This window comes from Camarhynchus parvulus, chromosome 6, assembly GCF_901933205.1.
Source record: "Camarhynchus parvulus chromosome 6, STF_HiC, whole genome shotgun sequence".
In the NCBI taxonomy this organism is placed as follows: domain Eukaryota; kingdom Metazoa; phylum Chordata; class Aves; order Passeriformes; family Thraupidae; genus Camarhynchus; species Camarhynchus parvulus.
In genome coordinates, this window is record NC_044576.1 from 15,218,398 (window position 1) to 15,243,961 (window position 25,564).

Here is a 25,564-nt window from a genome sequence, read left to right on the forward strand (position 1 = left end):
TTTGCTGTATTTATTTGCTTCTCATATCTTCAGGAGCAGAAGCTTTCCCCGTGCTATGGAACTTGCTCCTTCAGATGAAACTCACCATAGCAAAATTTGCACTCTGGCTGCTTCTTAGCAGTAAAGTCTTTCAAAATATAAATAACAGATACATTAGTACTTAAATATAGGGATGAAAGATTGCCAAGAAAAGGTGATTCTAAAATGCAAGAACAACTGTGTGCAATATTATGGACAGTAAAATGGTATGCATTCTCTACAGCCTTTCCCTAGAAAAATAATCTAACCATGGAGTTAGGGATGTGAGGGGTATTATTTGAAAAATTGAGTTCATGCTATCTCTCATCAGATCCCAATGGGAAATTCAATCATCAATTAAATTGTCAATCTAAGATAAGCTTCTCTCTTACAAATAGCGTGGTTGCTACAACCACGCAGCAACGCTTCATTTAAGAAAACACACCTGACAAGTTTTGTGCTCATGGGTGTGGGTAAGGGTCAGTGCTGTTCCAGTTCCATATGTTTAACTGGCCTCTTTTGTGTAAGAAACAGGAGACGCTAACAAAGATATGATGCCATGATATTATGTCATGATGACTGAAAACTACCTGGACTGCTAGATACAGAGACAACACCTCAGTCACTTTTCTTTTTCTGTAATAAGTGAGGGGGGGAAAATATTTCCCTAGGCCTATTGACTTGAGCAAGTAGGATTTATTGCAGGGTACTCTGTAAAATCAGTCAAGCCTTAAAATTATCTGAATGCTTATTGGTAAAGAGTGTTCACCTAGTCTACCTGCAGATCTCATATCCCTGGTATATTCAGGAGGCAAGCTCCTTTCAAAAGGATCCTCCTTTATAAGACTTAGAGATTCTCTGATTAGCTTCTATTTTCATCTCTCTTCTCTAGGCAGGTGACCAACCCTTAGCAGGTACTGACAGTGGCTGTTTTGTGCACTGCCTCAAAGGCTACCAGCTATTTTAGTCAGATCTTCATTTTCAGCCATGTTCCTGCAAAATGCTGTGACAAGATCCTATAGAACTTCCTATCCAAAACCTTAATGCATTCCCCAATATAATTATTTCACATATCTTGTTGGGGGAAGGTAACTGGATTTGTGTAATTCTGTCATCACCTTTAGTGTTAAATTTAGCAAACTGTATTTATTTAGGATGGTTAAATGTAACAGCAGTAGGAGTTTAGTGGCATGCTCTTTGCTTATTTCTTCAGGAATCTTGTGTGTGGTCACTCCTGACTCATCTAAACAGAGGCATCTGATTCAAATAGTGCATCATCCCTAAGTTTCAACCACAAAGTTGCATCAGTTTAACCAAATTGTTAAACCCATGTAACTTGAAGACAAGCCCTGCAGGAAAATAAAGATGTCTCAAGTCGTAATCAGCTTAGCTGTGGCTAAAGCATGTGGGGAGTTAAAAGGCTTTCTGTTGAGACTTCAGTATAATTGTGCTGAATAATAGAATCTGCTTCTTAGTCTTGCAAGAGATAACAAAATAATACACCTGAAGCTAAGGAGTTTTTCTCTGGTATGTTTGGTTACTGGTTCTAGAATCCGACAATCAGAGGTTATAATCCTACTTTACCTGCAGCAAGCCTGTATGTGCAAGTGGGGAGGGGGAAAAAGAGCAAGGAACTAACCTTTAGAAGCACATGTTCTTCTCCTACAGCTCTGGTTTGCACAGAGCAGATTAGTTAAATTGCAAAGAAAAGGGCTTCATTGTTGTTTGAAGTTGTCCTGTCCTGTTTCCAAGAAGAAAGTGACAGAAGAGTATACACTTTTGCTGTTCCTGCCAGCCTGTTTCTTCTCTTGGGCAGCAACTGAACAGCACTGAGTTCCCCCTGCTCCCATCTCAGCCTGAGCTGCCCTGATGTGTGAATGAAAGCCACTGCAGATATGAAGGGATAGGAGAAACAAGGCCTTGTGCTTAGCTGACAGAGCGACACAGCTTCTCATTAGTAAAGCTGATCCAAAAAGTTGGTTCTTCCTTTCAGGTGACAGGCTAGTTTTGAAAATCTGCAAAGAGAACAGTGCCTTTTATTTCTGGCAGCATGTGTGAGATTTGAAAAGCAGGGAGGAGAAGATCAAGTGGTGCACTGGGGTTTCACCGATTTGTATGAATTTGGCTGTCCTACACCTGTCCTCCATCAGCACGTCTTAAATCCAAAGGTTTTTTTAAACATAAATTACTCCAGCTGGAGCATCCATATTTTGCTGGCTCTGCTTCCTCTTTTCCCTCTTGCACATGAACAGAATTCCATAGAAACCCCTACCAAAGCCAGGAACCCATTCTAAACAGGCCAGTTTAAGAGCAGCACAGGACTCAGCCCAGCAAACCAAGGCAATTTGAGCAGTACCCTGTCTCCCTCCACTAGAAAGAGGAAACTGTACCCAAGAAAGAATTTTTTATATCAATGGTGATACCTGAATGCCCTTCTTCCTCTCTCCCAATGAATATGGTAGCTATCCTAGTTAGAAAACCACATGAAGTAAAGCTCAGCTTTCTCCTCATTCATATTTCAGTTTCCAAATCCAAAGATGTCTTAAGAGTAGCCCATCTGAAACAAGTAAGCTCATGCCATACACTCATCCCCAGCCTTTTCACCATAGGAAGGCAGTGGTCAAGTGCTTTAATACAAAATGACATTTGGCAGACTTGTAAAAAATAATGTTAATTTAAAAATTTAATTAACTTAACTCAGTGCTGAAAAAAAACCCTAAAATCTGCCCTTGGAACAGATTCCTTTATTAAAAATAAGACAAAGCCCCACACAGTCACAGTATAATCCATTTATTAGCATACCTTGTGAGCCATTGGTGGTGATCCAGGGGACATAACAGCTTTGGCACTTGACTGATTTCAGAGGTACTCAGTCCTTAGTAGAAAAGGATTTAATAGTGGGCTACTACACAAACAAGTTTCTGATGTGGAAAATTAAATATTTTTCCAAACAAGGAAAAATGCAGCCCAGGACATGTTCATTAGTCCAGGTCACAGTGTCTTGTTTTACAAGTAGTCCCAACTTGGTTACCACCAGAGGTGATTCTGTTCTCTCTAACTGTAAGAAACTCCCAGTGAGTCTATCAGGATAGTGTTAAATACCACTGTGTAGTTTCATCTCTCTGAAGTTTTCATCTGATTTCCGAATATACACATCAAAATCTCTTTTCAAGTGGTCAGTGAATCACTGCAGCTTTTTTGGAGTGAAAAGACTTCAGGATACAGGCTTCAGAAAGAAAGGAAGATAGACAAAAGGCAGATCTACCTCTGTTACCCCTGAGATAGCAAATGCCCACTTTGCTTGTTCCTCACCAATGCCTCCAGTCATACCTCAGAGAAACTGATCTGTTATTTTCTGCTGCAGGTTTCCAGAGATTACAAGGATAATTGACATCATGTCCAGGTTATTAAACAGCTGCCTGATTAATTATAGCTTAGACCATAATTCATAGAAATCATCAGAACAGTCTTCAGCCACAAGAAAGTGATAAATCTTTAATCCAGCTTCAGGTAGCTAAAGTGTGAACAGGCTTGAGATAGTACCACTGCAGGCACTGCTGCTCAGGAAGACCCCAGCACTGAGGCACCCTTTGGAACACTGGGGCAGCCTTTGGAGGATTGCAGTATTCTCTCAAAGAAGGATAGGAGCAGCACCAAGAGCTGCTCCTTAGATCCTTACCATAGCCATGTTTGTACTTCTGCCAATGCTCCTGTAAGCCGTTCACAGTGATGTTCCCTTTCTCACACGACCACAGTGTGCCACTCTGCCATGGAAAGGTCTCTCAGAGCATCCGTGTGGCACAGTGCGGCCACCAGCAACACTGACTGAGCTGTCAGCTCCTGGAACCAGTGCACATGCATGAGCCTTATCCAAAGGACTAATGCTGTGAAGGTGGAGTGTCTCAGCCCTCCATGTATGTCAGCACAGGGAAAGGTCTGCACAGCTCTCCTTGCCCAGAGCTCCCCAGGCAGACCTACAACAATTTCTGTGAGCTCAGTGGGACTGCTGCTCCAACCTGAGACACACGGGGAGCTAACCTCAGTGGGTTTTCATCCCCTTGAAGCAAGGCTGCCACCAAGACTACACTAGCAAGTTCAAACTAGCTCCAGCATACAGACACAGCACTGAAATCACTAACAGAATTGCCTGCTATAGAAAACTGTACTCAAATAATCAGCAGGGGATACAGCCTCCCCTGGCAAACTGTATTCAGTTATTTACCAAAGTTTAACGATCCATCAGAAAGAGAAGACACAGAGAGACAGTCAGCATGTTATCAGACACCTAGACAGTTTGGATTGAAGGGAGACAGAGAAGCCACAATCTCAGAAAAGGAACTATCTCTAGAATAATGCATAACAGAGAATATAAAGCCAGGCCCCTTATTTCCTCTCGTGGCTGAGAACACAAGGACAGATGGTACTTAATGAAAACAAAAGGCAATTAATTCAGGAACCATAAAAAGAAATTATGTGCAATGGAGAATTAAATTATAATGGTTTTCATTACCAGAAAATACTGGGATTGAGAGCTTAGTTAGATTAAAACCAAAAAATTTAAACATTTATATGGAAGATGAAGGCTGGTTACATTAAATAGTTTTCAAAAGTTAGAGATATAAACTCTTACACTTTCAGAAAATAAAAGAACAACAAAAGAATAGTGCACAGTGTTTGTACAGCACCTAGAGGATCAAGTATTTGTACTTCCATTTTTAATGATGATAATAGTAATGCAAGTAATTAATTTAAATGGGTCAAGAACAAAATTCCCCAGAAGGAAAGGTTGTTAAAACTTGTTCAGCACAACTCACATATACTATCCTTTGAAACATCTGCTGCTGTCCAACATTACAAAATACAGTCCTAGGGTGACTGAGTGCTGTTCATCCAACCAGGCAGTTCCAGTAAGCTTCAGTGGCAAAGCACATGAGTTTGGTTTGGGCCACAGTCCCAGGTTAAAGAGTGAAGAGCAACAGCTGTATCCTGAAACAGGCTAGGTCAACATGGGAGAGTACTGACAGGCTTGCCTACAGCACAAGTAAGGTATAAAAGCAGGCAAAGGAGATTGGATACTTCCTTCCCTCCTCCTGGCTCATGCAGGACTCAAAGGGTGTTAATTACAAGGATTCTCACAGGTTTCATAGTGACAAGATCTAGGAGAAAGAAATATTTTTAACTAGAACATGGGAATTTCAGAAGACGGTGCCAGGCCCACATCTCACTTGTGTTACATGGTAATTTATGCTAACTCCTGAATGGCCACTTGCTAAGTAAGCTTAGGGAAATAACCTCACAGTGTCATCCTTTGGGTGTTTCTATGCCTCTTGGGGTTATGGGTATAAACTGAAAGATAAACCAGGTTAAACTTGGTGTGACAGCACCCAAGGCACAGAAACTCCATTTGAGCTCCTGTATCATGCTGGCTCAGGGGAAGCTGAAGGTAAAAGTCAAATCCCTCCATGTTTCCCAGACAGGTACTGCTCCTGCCAGTATAGAACTTGGCATTTAATCCCGCACAAGATGAAAGGTCTGTGAATAATTGCCCTTGGTCTTCTTGGCATTTTAATGCCTGGGAGATAAGGAGCAGTCTGCAGCTTGCATTTTAGAGACTCTGCCAGGAGCCATAGGACAACACAGCCCACATGGAGCCAAGCACAGTGCTGCCAAGGAATCAAGTCTGGCATTTTAAACAGGGTTATCAGCACAAAGCTGTGCTGAAGACATTCAGCACCTCGAGAAGAGGCACAAACAGATCAGGTTTGTCTCAAAGGCCAGTTTGCAGGAGTCCTGACATTGCATATTTTAAAGATTCTGACAATTCTTCATTAAAATAAAGTTTGCAAGCAGGATTTTAGAACAGTCCATTGCAACACTGGTCCAACTATCCTATAATGCCTGGAAAAGGTACATGAAACAGTTTAGTTTAGCCTTCACACAAAAAAATCAGCCACCTAGTCAGGTCAGCACCTCTACATTAAGCTAATTTATAGAAGACAAATTAAAGCTTTAGGAAATCAGTGCTTCTTGAACCCAAGGCAATTTCTAGGATTCTGTCACCACATGCCCTGTAATATGACATTGCTAATCCACAGACTGTGTTTGCCTTCTGTTCTTGCATTGGTAATACCCAGACACTGAACACCTCAATGCCCTGAGTGCAAACCTTCCAGACAGAAGGTCAGTGCCCGACCCAGTTACTGCCTACCCAAAACATGCACATCTGGCACAAGTTCCACATGTCCCATCCTGTATTAATCCTCCACATTCGAGCCCTTGGTTATACATCAAAGCTTTTTGCTCCTCCTCCTGTACAGACCTGTCTCCTCTCTGCCTTATCTGTACACAGTGAGAAGATGCTGCACTGCACAGCTATTAAGGCACTTAGCCCTTTTTTCTACTTTTATTTTTTTATTACTCAAGAATAATATATTAACTTTAAAAAGTGCTTAAGGCATAAGAGGGAACTCTGTTCATTTGTTTGGATGAGACAGAAGGAAGAAATTGTAATATCAATAACCCCTGCTTTCTCTCAGCATTGTATCTGTTCAGGCTGAGAACTACAGCTTGATGATAGTGCTTGCATACCCTCAAGTTAATCCAGTTTACTCCCACTGAGAGGAATGAAAAGAGTGAAAAGAAGAGAAAAAAGGAAGCATGGCCCAGAGGTTTCAAGGACACACTTAACCAAAGTGGGAAGCTGCTTTGCAGCACACTTACTGTTTTTCACAAGGAGTGAGTAATTTGCTTGAGGTGTATCTACACCCCAGGAGTAATTCCATGTTTCATGGAAAACTGTGAACAGCGAAATACTAAAGACTAGCAGCACAAACAAAGGGCAGCTAATAACTATGATGAATAGGGGACCAGTAGGAAGTCCCCACAGTGCCGTTAAATCATGATTCAATGCCTGAATGTTTGAGATTAACATTACATTTGGGTCTAAGAAAAATTATATGTCTATTCAGCCACTTGAGGTCAGTCTTTTAAGTTCTTCATAGTAATCAGGAGGGCAAGAAAGCTACTGCCTCTCACACCGACAACTGATTCTAGAACATGCTACGTAGAGGAAACAAAAAAAAGCCTAACCACACACACAAACTACTATAGCAAAAAAGCAGCAATAAAACCACAGCATCTGGCAGCTGGAAATGTGTGACAAAGGATTACAGCAGGAGGGACAAGCATCTCTTAGCCTAGGCAGACACTTGAAAGGGATCCTATGGGAGCAGACGTACTATTCAGAAGAGAAAAGGTTCCCTCTAGAGACATATCAGGGAAGCTAAAAAACCTAACTGTTGGCCTGTTCCTCAACTCAGGTCAAATCTTCTGATTCCTGGAACTGAAGAGAGCTGTTACGAAAAAAAGAATCTGAAGATTTCCACTATGCCAGCACGTGGTGCCGTCTTCCAAGCATTTCACCTCTCCTTGCAGCATGTTTCAATGTCCAAACATACAATCATGAATAGATTTGCAGCAATAGGTATCTCTCTACCTCTACCATTTCTGTGTGCCAGGGCAAAGGAATAAGTGTGATTGCATTAAAGGATTCAGATATTTAGAGCAACGTATACTGATCATTGTTACCACTGTGCACCTGTTTTCTCTGCTTACAGATTACAGACTAAAGTGAAACCAAAGACTTTAAAGAATCAGTCATAAGTGCTTTCCTTCCAGTTCTACATTAAAATCTTTTGCCAGTGTCCAGTGTCAAAATAAATCTTCATCAGTCACAGACCAGGAGCCACAGCCTTCTGCTGCTGCAGAGCAAAAGGACCATGTGCTGAAATTCCAAGAGCTCAGTCATTTTCATTTTAGCTTGGTCACTTTCTTGATCCAGGGTACGAATTTGCTGACCTTTGTGTACACACCGGGCGAATCCTTCCGACCACAGCCATACCCCCAGGATGTGATGCCCAAGATGATCCAGCGTCCATTTGATCTCTGACACATGAGTGGCCCTCCACTGTCACCCTGACAGCTGTCCACCCGTTTGTCTTCAGAGAGGTTCCCAGCACAAATCATGCGGTTGGTGAACTTCCGCCCATAACGGGCCTCACAGTCTTCCCGTGGGAGAAGGGGTACCACCCCCTGCAGCAGGGTTCTGGAATAGGACTTCCCTGGAATAGAACAGACCAGCCAGACTGATTCACATACAAGCAACAGCAGTGACCTGGTGCAACAGTGCTCCCTACAAAGCCAGACACTTCTACATTTCATGTCAAGTCTGCCGCACAGAAATAGGCTGAGCTCAGCATCTCTGAAACCACAAGAACTTCAGAAAACAGTGATGCCAAGCCAGACCACAAAACAAAAAGCTGTAAGATCAAAGATGTGGGGAAGAGGACTGTAGAAAAAGGTTAGACCAAAGGATGAGTCTTACTCCTGATTCTGTCAACAAGTAACTTGAACCTTGTTCAATTTATCTCACCTCTCCAAATCTCAATTTTCTCCTCAGTAAAGCAAGGACAGTGTGTTCTCAAGAAAATAAATGCAGTAGTATCTGTTAAGTGCTCAATCCTCAGAAAAGTTTTAGATGATGTTTCAGAGGCATTCAAATATTATTCAAAGGGAATTCCCTTCATCTTTGGCCAGACTTGAGTCTATTTGATCACATCTCTTTATTAGCCCAGGGTTGCTGAGAATGTAAGGCTAATGTGCTATATTAGAGTATGACCTTTCTGTGCCCAAGGTTTATGTAAGTTCACAAGGTAGTAGGTAACTGCTCCTTGTTGAGAAAGCTGGGTTTGGTGCGTGGGAAGGATTCTAGCCACTAAGCTCCAGTACAGCTTAAGGTAGTTACATGGCTAAGTTGCTCCTTGATCCACCCCAAATATCCTGAAGTGACACGTGCAACTGGCACAACTGGACTCCAAAGGCAAATATGTACTTGCAGTTAAAAAGCTGCAGTAATAGCTAGGGAAACAGCTGAGAAGGACGGGCAAGTCCAAAATCAACAGATGAGCTCCTGGGGCTTTTGGCAGGAAATCTTTCTAAACATATGGCTTTTCTCCAGTCATAGGAGCCCCAGAAAGGCCTCCATGCTCCCTTTTACCTAGGAAGCTTCACAGCAATATGCTCAAAGAGGACAGGTCCAGGCTGTCTTGAACCCAGGGCAGAAACCAGACTCAGAGTCCATCTGTCCTTGCAGAAATACACAGGCAGATTAAGCAAGGAAGTCCAAGAGAGATTTCTCACTGAGGGCTCCTTCTACTTCTAAATCCTCACTTCACTATGACAGTACCACAAAGAAGGCAGGCCATGGAAACATAGGGGCCTCTCATGGGCTTGGTATAGCAGCTCTGCACAGGCTGCTCCCTTAGAGGTCTACTGTGGGCAAATACATGTGTAGAAATGGGAAGAAAGAGAGGACTGTGGTCAGATGACAGCATTGGTCTCTCCCACAGCTTGAGAGAGATGCTATGGAGACCAAAGCTTTCACCAATATTGAGCAGACTCAAGCCTCAAAATCAGATGAAAACACAATACCACAAAACCCCACTCATCTTCCTATTCCTTAGCACCATGCACTGGCACAGACAATGGGAGCAGTGAGAACATAGCCTTGAATTGACATAAATTAATGGTCCATGTAGGCTTCTGAATGCAGACTTCCTCACCTCTCTTGCCTCTCAAAGCCCCATCACTCACCTGTGTCTCCCCAGCCAGAGATGATGCAGGCTTGCCTGTTGATGTCAGACCTCTCTCTCCTGTCAGGCAGGCAGACGGGCAGAACGTGGTGATTGAAGGAGAGACAGTGCCCTTCTCTGCCCCGCATCCGGACCAGGGCTATGTCATTGTCATTGCTGCCAGCCCAGTAGTTCCTGTGCAGGACAATCCGCTCCACGGGCAGCTCCCTCTCAAACTCATCCTTCACACCTGTGTGGTAATCGCCCACGCGCAGGAGGTAGCGCCGCACATCAACACCAAACCTGGAGAAAATCAGACTCAAGATCTCAATACTTCTGCTAAGAGGAAAGCAGACTCACACAAGTCTCCAGTTGCTATGAGACTGAACCACCTCCTCACACCACAGTGGTAAAGCAGTCCCAGCTGCAGGAATGTGGGACCTCTTTAGCAGATATGATCATTCCAGCTGTTGCAGATTTGGTGTCCCAAATCACTATCTACCAGGCACAGGAATTTTGCTTCTATAAAAATGATTATTATAGTTGCAACAGACTTGTGAACTGACCTGTTTACAGTTCCTTAAAGCACTTTAAATGTCAAAATGCTGGTTCCCTTTATGCTGTAAAGCCTCAGAGTTAAGAGGCCAGGTGTAAGCAGTGAAGGAAAAAGCAAGTCTATATTGAGTTATCCCCATAAGCACTCCAAAATCACACACATCATAACCTGAAGGTCTTACTTTAGAAACTTTGCTCATGTAGTTCCACTGGGCTAGGAGGATAAACTTGTATGAGGTTATCTTGTCCGTCACTGAGTATCCCTTGGGGCTCCCCACTCCCAAACACACCTTTTGAAGCAGTGAGCTGCAGTCACCACCCAGCAGCTGCTGATCAGCGTTGCTCCGCACAGCAGACGAGTATCTCGACGAAAACCCTTCAGCCGCAGTGAGGCCTGCCATGGCCAACTGCCTCTGAAGGAGAAACAGGAATAAGCAGTCTCACACACATGGGAGCCATTTTCCTCTTTTCCCATCCACTCCGCCTCATCTGGGATCAGCTGGTTTGTATTCTTCCCTAGATACTGGTTCAAACCAAGTTCAAAAATCACCAGTGAAAATGCATCTGCCAGGCTATTTCCAGAGCCTGAAGGAAAGCTGGAACCAGTCTGACTCATTAATTACAGGGTAGTACCTTAGAGACTTGTTTCCACCTATGATCCTTTTCTTGCGACGGTGAAGCAGGCGCATCCCACACACACTAGACTCTGGACCTGCATGGCAAAGTTAGAGCAGTTGGGTAGGGACCTTCACCTTAGAGTATCAGCATCGCTGTCACAGAGCCAAATACCATTCAGCTTCTCTGAGGGCATTAATCTTCAAGGTTGTGGATTAATGGACTGTGGACTGTGTTGTGTTGTGCATATGGAATTCATAGAACATTTGATCCCATAGGTTTCCTTAATTTCACCGGAGGTGCTTACCTGAAGTCTCTATAGTCTCATGCCAAGAGTGGGACCTAGACTTATACTTCCTCAGTACTCTAAACCCCAAAGATTGCTTATGATTGCTGTTCTAAGGAAAAGTATGGTGACTTGGCTGTGGGGAAATCGTGCAGGCTCAAAGGCCTGACATGGGTGGAGCGCCTCAGACTAATTTGGAACACTCTGTGCTGCTAAGAAGATACACTGAAAACAAGAAAAACGTAGGAGGTGCAGGACAGGACATGCTTATTTTGTGGGTGAAGTTTCAGCTGAAGACAAGAATGACAGGGAAAAAACACAAAAGCATGCAGAGATCCTACAACCAGAACTCCAGATTCCTGCGTAGAAGAAACGGGAATGTCACCTGTTCTCTTGAAATCTTGGACCTTTTCTTCCACATAGTCACAGATCACTCCAGCATCCTCACTGTGCCAGCAGCTGTGAATCCTGGTGTCAGGCATGGCACATTGCCCCAGGCTGTCCTCCATGCCATTGCATTCTATGTTGTCCAGATGGATGGGCCCATGGCCTTCGCCAAAATAAGCCATTGCCCTGGCTTTTGCTGTCCCACTGCAATTAGAGAGAGGGTGACTATTCTGCAGTGAGCAGGAGCCTAGTGAACCTGAGGCACCAGTACATTTTAAGCAGAGTAATATTTATGTGTCACTCCACACACCAACAGTAGTAGAGTGAGAAGAGCAACCTACTCCCTCAAGCATATCTGGGTGTGCCAAAACTAAAACTAAACCCCCAGAAACAAGTCCAGAAGTGCTCCTGAGAGATGTTTCTGTCTGTAAGATGCCTGTATCACAGCTCTTACCTGAATCCCAGTTGCCTGCAAACCACTGCAGCATCTCTGTCTGTCCAGTCATCATCACAGACACTGCCCCACTGCCCATTCAGCAGGACCTCAACCCGGCCCTCCTTGGTGCTTTCTCCATCCACCAGACGCACAGGAGGCCCTGAAGGAGAAAACACATGGGCTGCTGCAAGCAAATCAACCAGAGGGGTCAGGTGTCCAAAACTTGGGCTCTACAGAAAAAGATGAATCCCAGACATCAGTAAGCTTAAAACTAAAAGAAAAAAAGGGGAAAAAATAAAGAAAATAGAGAAGTGTGTCTGTATGAAGACATTTTACCTCTGTGCTGAATCAGAACACTATATACATACTAATTTTTTTAATACATACTGGAAATCATCAGTGGATCATACTCTGAAAGCTGAGTAAAGAGGAGAATAAGAACAGAAAGAAAGTTATTAACTCCTAAGGCAAGAGTTAGACAAGCTTAAACATGCCTGGGAAAAAAATCAATTGAATGATAAAACTATTACATGATTCTAAGCAAGAGAAGAGTTCTACATCCAGGAAAAACAAAAATGTTGGATACTGACTATTTCAATAATAAATGTCTGACAAACTGGAAAGTCTCCTGTAGTAAGGAAAGGGGAGAATATCAGGCATTATATAAATGAGGAAATTATGCTAACTTGAAATACTTTCACAATTTTAATTAGAAGTGTGCCATCCACACAAGGAAGTCCAAACAGCAACCCCTTGCATCTGAAATCCTCCTGTCTTGGCTAGGTGTGGCATTAATGTAACCACACCTAAGTTTCCTAAAAGGTCTAGTTAAAGGGCAATGGCACACTAAAGCAGCCGCTGTCCCTCAGCCCCTGAGGTTTGTTTCAGAGACTGCCTATACAACTCTCTCCAGTTTCCATTTATCTGCTGGTCTGATAGTAGGTCTGGTGGAGCACAGATTTGCGGCTCTGCCCCAATTCAACCATGGCTCATTCCTCCTCAAAAAGCAGACCCCTTATTGAAACAGGACAGGGAGAACTCCCACATCTGCCAGAGCTTACAAGGGAACAGACCAGAAAGTGAAACTTTCCCACTGTTCAGGGCAAGTACAAGGTGAGTTACCCAGGCTGCCATCCATGACTGTGTTGCTTTCTGGGGAACAGTGGACTCCCAGATCCTCAGCATGGGAGCAGTCATGCTGCCCCCAGTTGCTGTGGGGACAGTCCAGGAGAGTCAGCTCTGTCCCCACACATGCCACATCATCCAGTAAGATGAAGCCTTGGCCAGCAGCATAGTCTCCTTCAGAGGCCAGGGCAGCAGGACCACTAGAGGAAGGAAACAGAAAATAACACTGAAACTCCTAAATGCCACAGAAGGACCCAAGCTCAGATCCAAAGAGAAACTCCCCTGCTTAACTATGGTACTGGTGGCCTTCTGACCTAAACCACTCAGTGGACACACAGGATGGTAACCAAGCACCCTCATATCTTGCCAGCTTCAGTTTTCAGGGAGGCCTCCTCAGACCAGTCAATTTTCTAGTGTTTGGTCAAAGGCACATTCAAAGGCACAGAAGACAAGCAGAGGCTGCTTTGCAGTTATGGCAGGTACATCAATTTGAGGAGGGGCACGCAGAAGAGGCATCAAAAATGTCAACATTTAAGTAATTCTACTTCTTTTTATATGAAACAGCTACCTGGAATTGAACAGCAGAAAGCTGCAAACTTAGGCACTAAAAGAGATGACAAACATAGTATGTAGCTGAACTCAGAGGGAAGAATTTAGTCTTTCTTTCATCTATAAAGTTGAAATTTTAGAAGACAACCCTAATCATGTTAAAAAAAAGCCACATAACCCCATTTTACTAGCTCAAAGGCAAGAGTATCCTGATTTTAAATCTTTCCCAGCTCCTACCTGAAGGGATGACAGCTCAGCAATGGGCTGAAAATCCCTATTACTACTCTTTTTTGCCCTGATGGTCTTTGTTCAACTACTGAAGGTGATACATTTGGAGCAGATAGGCAATATCCTTTTACTGACAAAGTAGAAGTAACACCTGCAAATTTAAGAAGTGTTAAAGAAAATTGTCTGACTTTGCTGAGGGGTTCATAAGGACAGTATTAAGCCTGTTATCTGCTTTCAAAAGAGGCTGAGGCAAGAGCTAATAGATTTATTTTTGCCCCTTGGAAAGGATGTGGATACCTATTAATCTTTCCTTAATAAGTTGTATAATGGTAATAAGCCTTCTAACAAAAACAGCATTGAAGGATTAAGATCCGGCCTATCCCAGTCAACGGTGATGGAATCTAATCCTGGAAATTAGGAAGCACAGACACTACACACTCTCAGTCCTACCTGAAGCCCAGCTGCCTGCAGACCACTTGGGCAGCAAGGTCTGTCCAGCCATCATCGCACACTGTGCCCCAGTCTCCATTGTAGTAAACTTCCACCCTGCCTTCGCTGGGGCTGCGGCCGCCAGCCAGCCGGACCATGCCCTCTGCAGGGGGTGGGAGAAGGAAAGGGCAGCACTCAGCAGGGGAGAAAAGAAACAGCCTGTGCACCACTGGGTCTCTGTACCACCCATGAGGGAAAGAAACAAAAGAGACAGATGTCTGTGGGTACTCAAAATACAAACGTTCATTGCTTCCAAACATACCCATCTGTCAGGGGAGGATTCACTTCAGCCTTTCCACACTACCTGAGCAAAATCATGAGAACACCACTGAGTCTGCCTCTGATCTACTCTCTGCCTCCATATCCAGCAGCCCTTGTGGGAGCCATATATGGAAGCTGTGCAGGATCCTGAACCAGGGGGTTTACCTGCTGAGCAAGCTGAGTAATGTGGGAGTAAGACTGACCGCATGTGACTGGCAGAGCTGTACATCTGTACCTGTGAAAGGGTCACAGGAGACTCCAGCGTCTTCAATGTGGTCACAGTTTTGCTGTCCCCAGTCACTCTTCTTGCACTGATCAAGGGAGAGTTCATTCCCTGAGCACTGCACTTCATCCAGCAGGATTGGGCCAGATCCCTGTCCGTAGTGAGCCCATGACAAGGCTTTTGGGGTCCCACTGTAAACATTACAGATATGTATGCTCAGTAAGGAAGGCCACAGTCCTGTGTCCTCTGATTCTGCCTTGCACAGGGACTCTCCTATGCTAGGTCACTGTCCTCCCATAGATCATCTGTATTTTTGACACAGTGGAGTTGCCAACTGTTAATTGAAATATGTTATTGGAAAGTTTGTGATGAGCCCTTCCAGCGAATAAGAAAAATGTTATTACAACACAAACAGTTCAGACTTCTGCAGACAATGATGTACCATCAGTCTCAGTTACAATCTCATAACAGGCAAAACTCCTAAAGATTGAGGGACCTCAAATTTGAACAATCTATTTTAAATAAGCCTGTACTGATGTGATTTTCAAGAATGCTCCGTATACAATGGCTCCCATGTTAAGCATTGAATAGCCCACAGAAAAATGAGGTGTGGTCTCTCTTGCTTTCCTGTCTGAAGAAGATAAGGGCAGCCAGTGAAACTGGAGGTGTTTAAACTTAACCAAGTAAGCAACTGCAGTTCACATATGAAATCACCATGACAAGTTGTCATTGAGGCCAACAAGATTTGTATTAGGATATATGCAAAAATGTTGAACAGGGGTAAACACAAAAATTCTGAGACAGAAATGTACCTTTTTTTTTTTTTTTTTTTTTTTACACAGCACAAACCCATAAAACGGACAAGAATGGGGTACAAAATCCCTTTATAGGATGATCAGTCCAGAATTATGTTTCCCAAGGTTTCTGTGTATTTTCTATAGGAAGGGCTGGTAGTATAGTGAAGGGACATGCTCTCATGTTCTTCATTCTGCCTACTTCTATTACTACTCCATGACATACAGCAAGGAAATTACCTGAGTCCCAGCTGTCTACAGACTACTTCAGCATCCCGGTCGTCCCATTGATCATCACAGATGGTTCCCCACTTGCCATCATGGTAAACCTCCACTCTCCCTTCAAAGCTCTCCTTCCCCCCAACTATACGAAGTGGGGCACCTACACCTGTGCTTCAAGGAATGGAAAGAGAGCACAACAGAACAAGACAGAGACAAAGCACATCCAGAAGTTTAGGGCGTAGAACCATTCTCTGGCCAGAGGAGCTCTCCTGATGCTCTCTTACCACATTCTCCCCTCTAGACCCCCCACAAGTACCCGTGATTGCAGCCCCAGAGTGGGATACTGCTGGTCCAGAGATGTCTCTTTAATTGGCTGCTGTGGTGACCAGGAGTTTTCTGCCTGCAGACAAAAACCTGGCTTGATAAAAAGGGGATGTGGTCATAAGCATCAGCCATCTTTGGGAGACTGAGATCTTTCCCTGGAGATTTACCTTCTGGAGGAACACAAGTTACCACGGCACTTCCCTGGTTACAAGCTCCTGACAGATCTTCCTGATAGCCACACTGCAGCAGGGCTTCCTCATCTCCATGGCAGTTTGCTGACTGCAAGTGCAGGGGAACAGGCCACGGTCCAGAATGACTCTTCTTGCCAGCTGTGCCGATCTCACTGGTACAGAGGATGCAACAGAGAATGAAATGCCACGGCACAACTTGATCTTACAAGTTCCCGCCGTTGTTGTGACTCTCCAGGCCAGTTGTGGCATTTCACACCCCAGTGTGCCCAGTTAATTGAAAGTGTATAAAGGGGTGACCATTTACAGTCTAATGGGAAAGCACAAGCAAGCACACAGCACTTCCTAATCCTTTTATGTGCCCACCTACTGCAGAGGAGTTGGTGTAGTCAGAAATTGCACTTTCATTTGAAAGCAACGAACAAACCCATCAACAGACTCAAACACCAAACTATCTGAATCACCTTCCCTCTTTGTAGACCTTATCTCCTTGCTGTTTAAAAGTTTGAGTGTCCAAATTCCAGATACCCAAATTGAGTTCATACTCCTAAAATTTCTGTTAGATCACTATAGTAACTCCAGCTGATGATTATAAAAAGGGAAAGTGATCTCACAGCTCACTTTTCACAGCCTGGAGCATGAAGCAGAAACTATTGTTTTAAAAAATTCTTGCAAATGATTATTGGGTTGGGGGTAACCACAGAAAGAAAACAATAAAACAGGACCCTGGTAAGTGGGAAATTAGACCACAAAACAAACTCCTTTCAGCCAGACCACAGAGGCTGCTCCTTCAAAAGCCACACGAGCATGTGGCTGAGGTTCCCACCTGAGACCTAGTTGCCTGCAGACAACACTGGCATCCCAGTCAGTCCAGTGGTCAGCACAGATGGTACCCCAGAGTCCATTGAAGTACAGCTCCACACTACTGTCTTCAGCCAACCGCACAGCACCTTCCAAAGAGAAAAAAAAACCCAACCAAAACCCAGCTGCTATCTACTGATAGGAGTTTCAGACCAGCAAGTATTGGACTTGCAGGTAGCTGAGCTGAACTGCACTTGGCTTCTTTCATCCTTGTTTTACCTGTGCTGGCACTAAAGTGATGTGCATGAAAGTGTAGGGTGGGGCACCTTCCCAGTCCCAGCAATGGCTGACTGGGAGGATGGTTGGTGTTATGGTCCTTTCAAATCCATGGTAACACCAGCAGGAAATTTGGCTTCTGCAAAAGCTCCTGGATTCTCCTTCTGTGAATGGGGATGATTTTACATGCTATCTTGAAAGAGTGTGTGAAAATCTATCTAATTACTTCTGACACTTCACTGATCTATCTCCACCAACCACTTCACCTGCATGACTCTATTGCTACAGTGTGATGTTTAGCAACAGCAGATGAATCCTCTTTAATTTCTGTAAGAGAAGGAAGTGCCAGTGTAAATACCCTTTCAATTCCCACCCCACCAAAAATTTTACCACTGTTTAGAAGGCACATTTCCTCACTCAGTTTTAGTACTTGCAAAGGACACATCTGTCTGCAGCACCTCAGTACCGGCACACAGCACCACTATACTTATATTCTTCTCTTTAATGAAGCCATCTTTGAAAGAACATCCACTGGCAAGGGAAATTACTGTCAATTCATTTGTTAAACTGGTGTTTCAACTGTTCTGCAAAATGCAGGAAAAGCAAGGAAGGTCAGAAAACAGGACATTTTCAAGAATGCTGCACAGCAGCCAATGCATTGAGAGAGCTCAGCTCCTTGCTTGCCTCAGAGTAAACAGTAGTCCTTCTGCCAGCACTGAGGAAGTTTAACACAAGCCTATGACCTGCCTTGCTACAGAAGATTTTATATTGAAGAAGTAGTTTATATTCGAACTGCTACACTTACATCAGGAATGCTCTGATATGGACCCTAAAGAAGAAGAAGTGGGTTATTTTCTACATAACTGAAACTGTTTTCAAAGTGGCATAAGTTAGCAGTAGGAAAAAAACAAGTCTCCTTGTATGAGAATAAAACATCCATACAACGCATTACAGCTACAGCAGCTTAAATCCACCCCCTACTATATGCAGACGTTCTTCTCCCACACAGGCTAGCCTCTAGTATTAATTACTTCAACAATTCGGAACAGCCATTGTACTGTGCTTTTTCCACAGGGTGTTCCACCTGCCACTTGCAAGTCTGTGCAGCACACACTGCTGGCTTGAGCCCTGAGGCAGCAGAGCCCTTACCTTGGTTACAGTCACAGTTGGCCCAGCCGATGGCCCCTGACACGAGCCTGTAGAAGCACCAGGGCGTCGTTCCCCCGTCTGGGTTCCTGCAGAAGTTGTGGTCCCCCAGGCCACGGTCTGGGTACTGCTGGACATAATCAGGGAACTCTGCCCAGTTGAGACACTCTGCCCCTGCCTCGGTGACCGCCAGTGAGCCATTGTAGTAGCCAAGAGGTCCCACAGGACACACGCTGGGCACTGGGCACAGGAAGGGAGGGGGTTACCATCACCATCACACACTGAAGCTCAGACAGCATGGGAGACACCATGGTCATGAGAAATACTGCTGGTGTCTGCAGTCTCAGCTGCTGCTTGCTTGATTCAAACTCTATCACTCTCCAAGGTGCTGCTCAAAGAATATTCATAATACTCACTGTCTAAACCACAAATTGATCTGAAGCAATGAACTGCCCAGACAGACCTTTGAAGAGTGTTAACTTAGGGCCCAAACATGACAATTTGAACTGGTTCCCATTACTGTACATGCAATACAGGTACTCACTTTGGAGCAGAACTGCACAAAGCAGGAAGATGGGAAATGACACTGTATTTCATAGCATGTAGTTTCCCTATACACATGAGCAGATCACCTGGCTTATCCGGACTTGGCTAATATATTCGAATTTATTTAGTGGGAAGTGCCAATGTTTCGGTGCCCATGTGAAATATCCAGTGTAAAAATACCCAATAATTAATTTTTTATGGTCCTCAACAAAGGAGAAAACTCTCCATTCATGGCACTGAAATAACAAAGTGGGGAAAAACCACCCAGGTTTTGTGGGCTTTATAGAGTCCATAACATGGGAAGAGTAGACTGAGAAAGGGACATTTACAGCTCTACTCACTAAGGAAACAGAAAGAAGCCAACACTTTCAGAAAACCCTTCTGCACCTGGGGCAAAGAGCAAGGGTACAAAGTAAATTTGCATCATGTCAATTGCCTTCTAGCCACCGCCAGGCCCAGAGGGGGTAAGTGACAGCTGAAGGTTAAATGCAAGGTACAAAAATGAGAAGCAGTTGGAAGTCAGTGCCTGGACAACAAATCATATGTGTGGCATTGACTGGGACCCTCAGAGAGGGTGTCTGAGAATTCAGTAGTTGTTACAGCAGAGGAAAGGTAAGCACAAAAAAAAGACCACGGCAAAGAAAGAGATTAAAGAAAAGAACATGTGGGAGGAGCAGGGAGCTGCAAAAGCATTCGACATGAAGGAACAGAAGTAGTCTGGCCATGTTGGTGAAAGAGATAAACAGGCACTGGGACAAGAGAAAAGATTGAAGAAGTGATAAAAAGAAAGGAAGAAGGCCAGGTAGCAGTGGTTCATCATGCCTATGGTCTCAGATCACCACTGCAGGAAAGAGTCTGCACAATGACTGAATTAATAACTTCTTGTTCTTACCTGCACTCTGCAAATGGTTTTGGTTGGGCTTGGATCCCAGGAAAGCCTGGGAAAAGAAACAGAGCAAAGGCAGAGAGATGATTATCCAATGAAATAAACATGGGCATGTCCTAAAAGCAGCTCAGCTTCAGGCAAATACACCCTAGTAACCAGCCTCTTCCCTGGTCTCCCCATTGCTCCTCTTCAAATACAACCATAGTTCTGTCCACTAACAATAAAATGAATTATTACTGGCCTGCAGAGATTTACCCTTGACCTAAGCACTACATTACTGGACTCTGCTTGATTTTTTTTCCCAACAGAATTGGAAGTCTGAGTGATATGCCTATGGAAAGGAAATCTAGAAGAAAATAATTATTATCATTAAGAAAAATAATAACTACTCATTCTCTCACTGTTTATAGGGCAAGTCATCTACAGCTATAGTAGCAGATATTTATTTACTTGAGGCACAGGATGATGCCCCCAGAATACCTGTTAAAATGGTAATAAACATCCATGTATAAAGTAGGAAACATCCAAGGAAGAAAATCCAAGGCCTTTTGAGGATTTTGTTTTTAATACTAGAAATCATATGGCCTATGCTGTTATTATCTAAATGGGGTTAAACAGCTAAGACCAAAAAAATATGAAACAAAGTCCTCAGAATTCTAGCATCCTGTCTGGCTCCACAACTGCATTTCTTCTTATAGGCAGGTTTTTTCTGGTTGCAATGTGACTATAGGCTGAGAGATAGAGATCTCCGCTCAACCTTCACAGACTCAGAGTGAAAAGAAGAAACTGTACATGCTTCTGCTAGCTCCTTGTAGTTTAATTGGTTTCTAAACGTTCTAAATGAACATTTCTAATACTTTTATAGGAAGAAAGAGTTGTAATTCAGAGAGCAGAGATGTGCAGCTAAAGGATAGCTAAAGGATACTAGCTATTGGTAATGGTTGTGGTTTTCTTCAAAATACAGTAATTTTGCCTCTCTCAGCTTCACCTCTTCCTGGAAAATAGGAAAAGTTATATTTGGAATTAAACCAAATTCACTTCTGGAACAAGCAGAGGTAATTCTCACAGAACGTGACAAGAACAACACCTATTCATGTCAGATATAATTTTCAAATCAATGAATATGATGCAGAAGGTGCTGACAACCATGGCCAAGCTCCAGCATCACTTCCCAGAAGTCAGAATGGGATACTGCATATGGAAGATAAATTCCTGACATGGTTCAGTAGTAGCAGATCAGATGTCAGGTTCATATGCACAAAGGGATGCACAGATAAACACTTTTCAGGCAAAAATTTCATCTGTCTGCATGTATCAGGCTGTTGCAAGCCCACATAAGGGTTTCTGGACCAACAACACTGAAGGACTTACCTGATGATCTCAAAGCTCTTTGCAGAGAGTTGAAAGTGAGCTAAGCTGTACTTTTGTGACTGCACCACAATCCAGGTCCCTCAATCCCTAGCTTTTAGTGCACACCTGCACACACGTGTAAGCCTGCCAGTGATATAAATATGAGAGGCTGAACCTGCTCTTCTTGGACCATAAACAAAAGTACTTCAGTCCAAGTAATAAGCTTCCCTTCTACTGAAAAATTAGTTGCTGCCAGTTTCTGTAGCAGCTTCCAAAATACCCAACTGCTGACCATCGCCACCAATTAAATTCAGTGCAAACAGCCTATGCTGCAGGCATTGTCCCAGGTCTGTGCAGCTATAAATCATCTGTCCACAAGCAAGAGAGACAATCAACAAAGAACAGAAATAAAGGATCTTTCCTGCCAGGGTCACTGCAGTGCATGAGAAACACTGGAAACCTAAGCCAAAGCATCTGCAAGCCCTTGTGTATTCTGCTTTCCCGGTTTATTTCTTTTTCTGGATTTATATGCACAATGAAACAAATCTCTCCCCAAGCCCCCAGTCCTCCCAGAGACCACAACTTCCTAAATGCTCTAGAAAACATTTCCAAGGTATAACAAGATTCACTTACAGTGAAGATATTAAAAGAGCCATGTGACTTCTTACAAGCAGATAGAAAAACAACCTTTTCTTACCTCCACACATCTGAGACAGGATAGCAGACTTGAGAGCTCTACCAGGAGCCCGAGTATTTCGGAGATTTCCATCCCTCGTGTACAAAGTGAGCAGAAGGTTCTTCAAGCATCACATTCTGGTTCAGCTGTCAGGGTCTGCTTTCCCACGCTAGCCGCTCCGCACCGGAGGGAGCGGGGTGCCTTTTCCATTGCTACGCATGGAAAGGGATGTGAGGAAAGGGACCAAAGTTCCCCGCAGCATCTTAGAATTTCACTTTCCCGTTCCTCTCCCCATCTCTTGTCATTGATTCTTCTCTTCAGAAAGGGGAAGAAGAGAGGAGAGAAATAAGGGAACAGAACAAGTCCCCGAATTTCTCTGGCACATTCGGAGGCGAGCACCAGCGCTGGGGCACAGCCCTCTCCTCACCCCGCTGTCCCCTCCTCTCCGCAGCCTCCCCCGTGCTCCAGGTACGCGCTGCTCGCAGGGCCAGCCTCCGCCTCCCCGCCCCTTCTGCCCAGCGGCGGGGCCGGCCAGCCGCTCCTCTCCTCTCCTCTCCTGCAATGTCCTTCCCCAGCTGCCTTTTCCTCCTTTTCCCAAGGCACAGAGGCTGCAGCACGGCAAGGAGCTGCGTCCTATTACAAAGCCCCCAGCAACAGCTGGGAAAGGCAACGGCGTGTGCGCGTACATTTGCCAGAGATTAGACTTCTTGGAAGGAATCTGGACTTTATCCCCCCCCACCGCTGCCTCCTCGATTAGCAGCTTGCAGCTTCCCGAGGTCAGCTCTCCTCAGATTTGAACCCAGGTAAATGGGACCCAGAAAACTCTATGTTAAGCAGCTTCCAGATCTCCCTCGGAAAACCCACAGGTGGCACAGCCCTCTCCAGGGTGCTCCCAATTTTCAGCCCTCCATCTTGCCATCGTGGGTATTGCCAGCAGAGAACTTTGCCATCGAGAGTCTCCTTGACCTTGAGCTATATTTTCCCTCAATTGCCTAGGATGCTTTCCAGAGGGTTAATCATTATGGTATTACTATGAACAATCCTATCCCATGGGGGTCCTTCATATGAATTAGGGTTCAAGGCTACAAGCTTTAAACACTATTAAATCTAAGAAGGCAATTAGGTCATTTGAAGCTATTCAGTCTTGGAAATAATTTTTTGACGCTTTCCTGGTGCAGCTTCTCTGCTCAATCTAATGGGCATTTCTTATATTCTGATTTTGGAGCAATGAATTCGTGGTGTTCTACAGCATGAAATATGAAGGTCACCTTTAGAAATGAGCTCACTTCTGGCCAAGTCTGCTGAATAGCACTTCCAAAGATACCTTCAGCATAAAAACAAGGAACAGGCTGCTAAAAATCTACTGACTTGACAAAAAGCCTCTTTTTTTCCTTCACTTTTGCCCATTACTCACTTCATGTGACAGTTCTGTGTTGCCTCATCCTCAGTCAGTCATCAAAGGCAAGGAAATTTCCCTCCATGCTGGATCTTTTACAGGAGTCACTAAGTGGTAAAAAGAAGCTGTTTCTGGAGTGGATTTGGCCACGAATTACACTCAGTTAATCAGGAGCAAATCTCCTATATCCTCATAGTCAGGGAGGCAGACGATCAGGGCAGCAGGGGATCGAAATAGTTTAGACGCTACATCACACTGTAACTCTCAGGCAGCAGTAACACAAATGAGCTGCACAAAATAAAAAATATGGGACTGTGTTAGAATTTAGAACCACTTACTCCACTGAACACACAAGGAAAGGACATAGTGGAAACAGGAACAGAAATTCTATTAGCATTCAGAGAAAACTAGCTCCTTACTAGAGGTTGTTGATGCTCATTCAGAACTCCATCCCATGAGACACTCCCTGTTCAGGCCTCTGATGTACATGGTTTCACACCTCAAACAGAAGTCTGCACTGGATTTTTCTCATGGTACCTTCTAAGTTGCCTCCCTGTCAAGGCAAAGTTTTCCTAAATAAAGTGATTTAACAGATAAAGTAATTTTAAAGGAAACACAGACCAGTACACCAAAAGCAACAGAAGTCCAAGCCTGTATTCGCTTTCTGCAAGAATGAAGAACTGTGAAGACAGAGAGTTTTCCAGTTGTCTCCTCTCTGGCAGGTACTGTTTTGGAACTACTTCCTTCTTACCAAGACTCCCCTTGTTTTACTCACACATGTAATGACATTCCTTGAGAGAGGTGGATCTTAGATTCTAAAAAGCTTCTCATGACTACTCTCCATGGTGGAGAGGAAGACCTAAAAGGGAACTATACCAATATAACTACAGCAGTTTAGCTCAGTAATGTATCTACAGGTAAGGTAAAACATCCTAAACTTTCTTGTATGAGCAAATTTGAAGTAGTTGTAAATATCTAAATCTGCTATTTAACAGTAGTCACCTTCTCACCATAACATATGCATAGTTCTATTACAGGAAGTCTGTGATTCCCTACAGAGTCTGTCTTGATTTTGCCAGATTTTCCTGTATTGACCCTTCTGAACAAGAAATGCCACCTTCTAAAATGTCCCTGGCTCTCTGGAATTACAATTACATTACCTATTTCTCCTGAACTAGCAGGACAACTGTTCATTAGGACCAGCTGAAATATTAATGCTACATCCACGGTGAAAGCCTAAAAGGAGTAGTTAACAGCAATCATACCCAGAGCTGGTATAGTAGTCAAGCTATAAGGTACAGGAATAAGACCCAAGGAATTCCAGCAGATCTGCTTAAATCCTGTAAATCCGACTTAGGAGGGTAGAACAGCTAGTCAGCTTTTGTTTAATTCTTTCCTCACCACGCAATCACATACAGGTCTCTGCAGCAATGTTCTTAACCAGCGGGCTCCACACCAGAACAGATTTTTCCTTACCCCCCAGCAACAGCATCATGGGGTGGTGCGAACCCAACTCAGAAAGAACAGTGCTGTTCCCTGTGGGTACACACATGAACTGTTAACGGAGTGATCCTCAATACAAGCATGTCACAGAATGCATTTAAACACCTAATATAAGCTTAATGGTGAGATACAGGAAAACGGCCAGCAGCTGAAATTGCCAAGGACAATCAGTAACTGGAGGGTTTTTGGTTACAACGAAAGAAGCAAAAGAATTCCTCAAGTACTTTTAAAGGAAGCACTGTAAAACCTGGGTGCATCTGAAAAGCATTGCTTCCTTCCTCACAATAAATAAAAGGATCGGAAAACCTTAGCATAGTAATTCCAAGCTTATAGTAGATATATCAAAGGTTAGACAAAACCCCAAACAACTGAATTTGTGAAGCTCACCATGAAGCAGTATAATGCAAAAATAGCTGTTCAGATTAGTGAGAGTAGTGCAAAATTTCAAAAGTAAAAATAGAAAAAGGTATTAAGTGTCTCTGTTACAGCCTCTTACATAAGACTGTTCCTCACAGACACTAGAATTTGGTACATTCAGCACAAGTGCTATCTTAAGAGACGCATAACACTTTTATTCCAAGTTTTAATATGAAGAAAAATAATCATCAACAGAGGTAAATCAGTTCCTCACTCCCAATGTAGCTTATATCCTTCA

At 43.8% G+C, this 25,564-nt stretch overlaps 1 protein-coding gene across 1 annotated transcript; it reads right to left on the reverse strand.

The window, feature by feature from the left end:
* Positions 1-6,477: 6,477 nt before the first annotated feature.
* On the reverse strand, positions 6,478-24,332 carry LOC115905348 (neurotrypsin-like). The gene is made up of 17 exons (XM_030951577.1): positions 23,826-24,332; positions 23,425-23,694; positions 22,032-22,222; positions 19,991-20,036; positions 18,556-18,792; positions 17,156-17,279; positions 16,309-16,484; positions 15,836-15,983; positions 14,814-14,992; positions 14,279-14,420; positions 13,049-13,251; positions 11,945-12,086; positions 11,489-11,694; positions 10,836-10,914; positions 10,493-10,615; positions 9,670-9,950; positions 6,478-8,138 (listed from the first exon to the last, which is right to left on the reverse strand). The coding sequence occupies exons 3-17, from the start codon at positions 22,101-22,103 to the stop codon at positions 7,828-7,830; spliced, it is 2,469 nt and encodes an 822-aa protein (XP_030807437.1). The 5' UTR covers positions 22,104-22,222; positions 23,425-23,694; positions 23,826-24,332; the 3' UTR covers positions 6,478-7,827.
* Between the last annotated feature and the right edge of the window lie 1,232 nt (positions 24,333-25,564).